Source organism: Gymnoscopelus braueri, assembly GCF_963280865.1.
Source record: "Gymnoscopelus braueri genome assembly, chromosome: 4".
Classification (NCBI taxonomy): domain Eukaryota; kingdom Metazoa; phylum Chordata; class Actinopteri; order Myctophiformes; family Myctophidae; genus Gymnoscopelus; species Gymnoscopelus braueri.
This window is the reverse complement of record NC_137605.1, coordinates 38,725,248-38,731,272: the sequence shown is the minus strand read 5'-3', so window position 1 is coordinate 38,731,272 and position 6,025 is coordinate 38,725,248. Positions and strand designations below refer to the sequence as shown.

The 6,025-nt window shown below is 38.8% G+C and overlaps 1 protein-coding gene across 1 annotated transcript; it reads left to right on the top strand.

The window, feature by feature from the left end:
* Positions 1 to 2,376: 2,376 nt before the first annotated feature.
* On the top strand, positions 2,377 to 5,762 carry LOC308083735 (C-C chemokine receptor type 5-like). Its single transcript, XM_080426064.1, has 2 exons — positions 2,377 to 2,399; positions 4,663 to 5,762. Exons 1-2 carry the CDS (start codon positions 2,380 to 2,382, stop codon positions 5,750 to 5,752), a joined length of 1,110 nt encoding a protein of 369 aa, XP_080282190.1. The 5' UTR covers positions 2,377 to 2,379; the 3' UTR covers positions 5,753 to 5,762.
* Positions 5,763 to 6,025: the final 263 nt, after the last annotated feature.

The window sequence follows — 6,025 nt, the reverse complement described above, 5'->3', positions numbered from 1 at the left end:
CGTGTAAGAGATATCGCAAACCATGTACTGGTGACTTTCCATGTTTTTGTCCCCCTTAGAGACCCAGTGATGTGGACGATGTACTGTAGCCAGTGTCATGGTGGTGGACCACCTACAGTACTTCAGCCAGTGTCATAGTGGTGGACCACCTACTGCAGCCAGTGTCATGGTGGTGGACGACGTACTGTAGCCAGTGTCATGGTGGTGGACCACCTACTGCAGCCAGTGTCATGGTGGTGGACGACGTACTGCAGCCAGTGCCATGGTGGTGGACAACGTATTGTAGCCAGTGCCATGGTGGTAGACGACGTACTGCAGCGAGTTTCTTTTAAGCAATGGCCTAGGGAGTTAAAATAAAGGCACTGCTGGGGGGACCCAGCAGTGCCTTTAACCTTGTCTCGATTTTATTCCACAGCGATTGCCTTTCTGTTTTATTATTTTAAGGGCCTGTGTGCACCTAAAAATGTTTGGTTTTCATAATATTTTATTTGAACATAGTTTGAAGTTTGTTTTTAATAGGGGATTTAGATCTGCTTTCTGTACAGGGTTTTAATCATTAAATCTTCATTTTATACAAATCTGGTTTGGTTGTTTGGTTTGGATTGAAAGATAGCTCTTCAGTAACCTGTATGACATAGAATAGGTAAATGAAATGTTTTAGGTGGTGTAGTCGGCTACATATATTTGCCCTTTTTTTTAGAACTAGGCAATTTTAATATAGGATTGAGCTGGTGAATACTAATATTCCATTAGTCAGACTCAGCAGGGCCTCCTCTTGCTGCATAGTTTTCATTGTCAATTAGCTTGTTGCTTTAACTAGAATAAATCTAGTAATACAATAATACATTGCTTGAAATTTGTGTATCTGATTTTATTCTGAGATTTTAGTCGATAATTACAATAGGACATTCTAGTTTAGACAATGCAGTATTCTACCAATCTCTAAACCAGGAAAGATGACATTCCAAACTCTAAATTGTGTTAGTCTAATTAATTTGTAGCACTGTCTAGTGTACGCAAAACAATATGCAAACAATAATTCACTGCACATACTTTTATGAGCAAGTTACAAATAAAACTTGAAAATATTTTAAGTGAAAGCCACTTCCTGTGCAGTTGTAAGTACGCTCACATTAGATGTATTAACACACATCCTGTTAAAACGAGCAGAGAGAAGAAAAACGTAAAACCTTACACATGTGTACTGTAACTACCAGAGTAAGAAAATCATGTTACAGCTGTCAGGATACACTTGTGTGCTTACAGTACATGACCTCTAACTGAAATTGATACATGTGTATGTGTGTATATATATATATATATATATATATATATATATATATATATATATATACATATATATATATATATATATACACACACATACACACCGTATATCTAGGATTTTTTGGCTATGCCAGGTGTGCCTTGGCACCAAAAAGGTTGATAAACACTGCTGTAGACGTGTATTCACATGCTGTACAACTTCAATACTTCTCTAACAGTGCACGCTTATCCAGTAGTTATATTGTAGTTACATGTATAGTAATTGTGTAATTACACATATTAAAGACACTTGATATGCTTTAAAGTAGTATCAGAGGTTATGGTCCAGCTGCATGACCTTATAAGTCCACACAAAAAAAAATAGTTAAACTTCCACTGCAGTGAGGCACTGTGTGCTTCTTCTTAGACACCTAGACAAATAGAAGTAAAGAAAAACACTTACATTTCCTGTTTACTTTGGTTTGAACAAGAACATCACACATAGTGTCAATGTCACCACCATTTCCTGCAGAATTACTTGAAATGGTGGACCATCTCTACTACCTTATATAGCATCAGCTCTGCAGGCAGCTCTGATACAGCAGGGAGATACATTTTCTATATCTTCTAGCGTTTGCAGTACCTTCAGTGGGCCTACAGTATATCAAACATACTCAAGATCAGCTCTCACTATAGTGTCAACTCAGTATTTCTAGTGGTGTGTGTACCAGATTATCTCAATTCATGTAACATAATATGCAAACAAAAACAAATCAGCACCTGTATAATAATAGCACAACTATAAAACACTCATAATGTATTGGCTGTTGGTTTCCCTGCTGTGACATTAGCATTGTGAAAGCCGAAAACCAGGAGGCAAATGTTTGGCTTAGGAAATAGTTTATTGAGGATTGCTGTGTTACTAATTCTGTATGCTGTGAGAGTGTGCAAGAAAACTGGTGGCATTTACTTGCATCTACATGAATTGGCATAATACTTTATGTAAAGGAAACTGTGGTGTTATCAAATTCTCTAATCATGCAATGACGAGCAAAAACACATTATACGGTTACAGGGCATGACTGAACTGGATATCTCAACACAGCACAGTCAATGATGGACGCCACTGCCAGGTGAGACTTTTCAAAAAACAATTTGCCTCTGTATAACTCTATGCTGTATTTTGTTACCTTCTGATGAAACCCACAGTAGTCATAGGAAATGTTTTTGCAAATCATGTGTTCATGTACTAATGCCAATCAATGTTTAGTGTAATAATGATATTCACCTCTCACTGATCATGGTTTCATTAGGATACAACACATATTTCATAAATAATGCATGTTCAAACTGTTCTGCACTGTACATTAGAAAAACCTAGTACATACATTAGTTTAGTTCATACATTAGATGCTTTTTTCTTTTTCTTCTTACTTATATACTTATATGATCGTTATGGATTTGTGCTAATGTGATTATAATGTATAGGGTATGGAAGGAAATGTAAGTACTGGAAGAGACTCTTGAAGCACAATAATTCATGCTATATTTGGCTGTGTATGTTGGTTTCTTTCATAAAGGGACCTGCTGTAATATACTGAAGCATTTCATGATGAAAATGCCCACCATCCGTTTTACTTACTAGATTTTTTTCTCTAACCACCAACCCAAAAGATGACAATTCCGCTATCTCACGTATATCAGTGGGAAACACTGTACATGCAATATCCTTGTATGTGGACGACATAATGTTAGTTATTTCTAACCCAGACCCCTCTTTAAGGGAACTCCTGGCTGTAATTGACAGTGTTGGCAGCCTCAGTGGATAAAAAAATTATTGCTCAAAGAGTTAATGTATCAAAGCAGAGTCCAAGATCTCATGAAGTCTATCCGTCTTCTCGAATCGAGAGAAAATAAGATTAAATACCTGGGGATAGTAATAGACAGTGACTTGAACAATTTGTACAAGCTCAACTATGCACCTCTCTTAGAGAGAATTGAAAAAGATCTAGCTAGATGGACTGCACTCCCCATATCTTTGACAGGTAGAACAAATGTTGTAAAAATGAATGTGCCTCCAAAGCTTATGTACCTATTTCAATCAGTACCAATGCACCTCCCTAAAGCGTTTTTCAATAAATATAATAAAATAGTAAGGACGTTTTTATGGAATAATGAAATCTCCAGAATTAAGAGGACAACATTAACACTACCAATTGAGAGGAGGCCAGGGGCTACCAGAGGTACAATTTTACCTCTGGGCAGCCCAACTGACACCTCTGTTTAATTGGTTTGCTGGAAACGATCCTCCCACTCGGACTCAAATTGAAAGACATATTCTTAACATCGAAGATTTATTATATATTCCATATTGCTTCAACTCAAAAAATATTTTAAAATGACTTATTGATGTCTTTTCAACAGTTGAAAGATACCTATCACCTTCCAAACTCACACTTTTATAGATACTTACAAATAAGGCATTTTATTAGCTCTGCTCAAGGAGGTTCCATAGACAAACCCTCACTATCATGCCTAGAATCATTGTTAACACAAGGAATATAACCTAAACATATAAAAAACGTAGAGTACAACCTTTTATTAGCACACTCAATACAAGGCTGACTAAAGAAAAATGGGAAAGAGATCTGGGAATTCAGATAAATGATAACCACTGGATACAGCTTTTGGGAGACGCCCAGAAAGAATATATAAATACAAGGTATAAACTCCTCAACTTCAAATACATTCATAGGACATACTATACACCTGAAATAATTAGTAATAAAAGAAAAAAGAAGAGTCATCCCCACTCTGCCCTCGATGTAAAATTGAGATAGGCGAATTGATACACATGACCTGGGCGTGCCCAAAACTGGCATCTTGGTGGTTGGAAATACAGCGTATTCTTAAGGAGATTCTTTGCATGGATTTCTGTTTATACTCATCCATAGCCCTGCTGGGCTACTTTAGCGGTTTGAGCTTTGCCTCACCAAGAGTAGCTACTGTACCTTCTTCGGTATAGCAATGACAGCAGCTAAAAAATGCACTGTATTAAAATGGATAAGGGAGTAGCCACCTAGTATACTACACTTACAATCTGAATGGTACTCCTCAACTATTTTGAAAAAATTGGCAACCATGGGATGAATACTCAGAGATTAGATAAACAGGAATAAGGCATGCAGGATTTTTACATTGTATGTGGACACTTGGTGAGTATGATGGAGGGCGGGGGACATCTAGGTGCACTGTACTTGTATATATCACACTGTATAAGTAAGAGTGTAACTGCTAGTTAAGACTGTGACATACTCAATTGCTTTGTTATTGTCCATTTTTTATTTCACTTACTTAAAAAAGAAAATGCATCTAATCCCTACTCTTATCCTGCAGTTTGTCTCTCACCTCACCAACCTCTGGAAACACCACTGACTTCCCCTACGTTGACTACAACGGCTTTGAGGAAGACTTCTCGGGTTGTACATACGGACGTCATGGCTCCTACTTTCTCCCACCGCTCTATTCTATCTTCTTCATCCTGGGTCTTCCAGGGAATTTGCTTGTCCTCTGGGTCATATTCTTTGGGGTGCGTCTCCGTAGCATGACCGATGTTTGCCTCTTCAACCTGGCCATTGCTGACCTTCTGCTAGTATGCTCCCTTCCCTTCCTAGCCCACCAAGCCTGGGACCAGTGGCTGTTTGGGGATTTTATGTGCAAGGTGGTCCTCGGTGCTTACCATATTGGCTTTTACTGTGGGATCTTTTTCATCATCCTGATGAGCATTGACCGGTACCTGGCTATAGTGCTGGCAATTTCTGCACTAAAAACACGAACACGCACATTCGGAATGATTGCAGCTGCTGTTACGTGGGTTGCTGGATTTCTCGCCTCTTTTCCAGATCTAGCTTTTCTTCAGGTACAGGAGGCCCCAAATTCAAGTGATGTTAAAATGTGTGCTCCTGTGTACCAGGACGATACCACAAAGGACAACGACAGGCACTACTGGAGTATCTTCAGCCTTTTCAAACTGAACATTATTGGCTTAGTGATTCCAATGGTCATCATGTGTTTCTGCTACAGCCAGATCATTTGGAGGCTCCTGCACACCCAATCATCCAAGAAACATGCCATTCGTTTGGTCCTTGTAGTCGTAGCCGTGTTTTTCTGCTGCTGGATGCCCTATAACGTTGCTTCTTTCTTCAAAGCTCTGGAGTTATATGGAGTCTATACAGGATGTGAAAGCAGCAAGGCAATCAAATTGGCTTTACAAGTCACAGAGACCTTTGCTTACTCTCACAGCTGTATCAACCCCATCCTCTATGTTTTTGTAGGAGAGAAGTTCAGGAGGCACCTCCTGAGGTTGATGAACAGGGCTCCATGTAGACTGTGTAAGGTTTTGAAGACCCTCATCCCTGAGGATAGAGTCACAGGGTCTGTTTATTCACAGACCACCAGTGTGGTTGAAAGGTCCACTGCTGTATGAAGTGACATTGTAAGGGTTGTGTTGTGTAGTCTGTCTGTGTGATATAGTCATACATGCACGCACATACAAACACAAATAAAGTTTAAGGAGAGATATACAGGCATACTGTATAATAGACAGCTACTTGAATGTGACCGCCATTTTGTTATTTGCACTCATGAATATTGTGAACCGCATTTCACGCATCTCAAGCTCCTTGTAGTGTGCCAGGCAACCACTGTGTATTTACAGAACTTTAAGTTTAATTATTTCATATTTGTATAAAGTATTTGT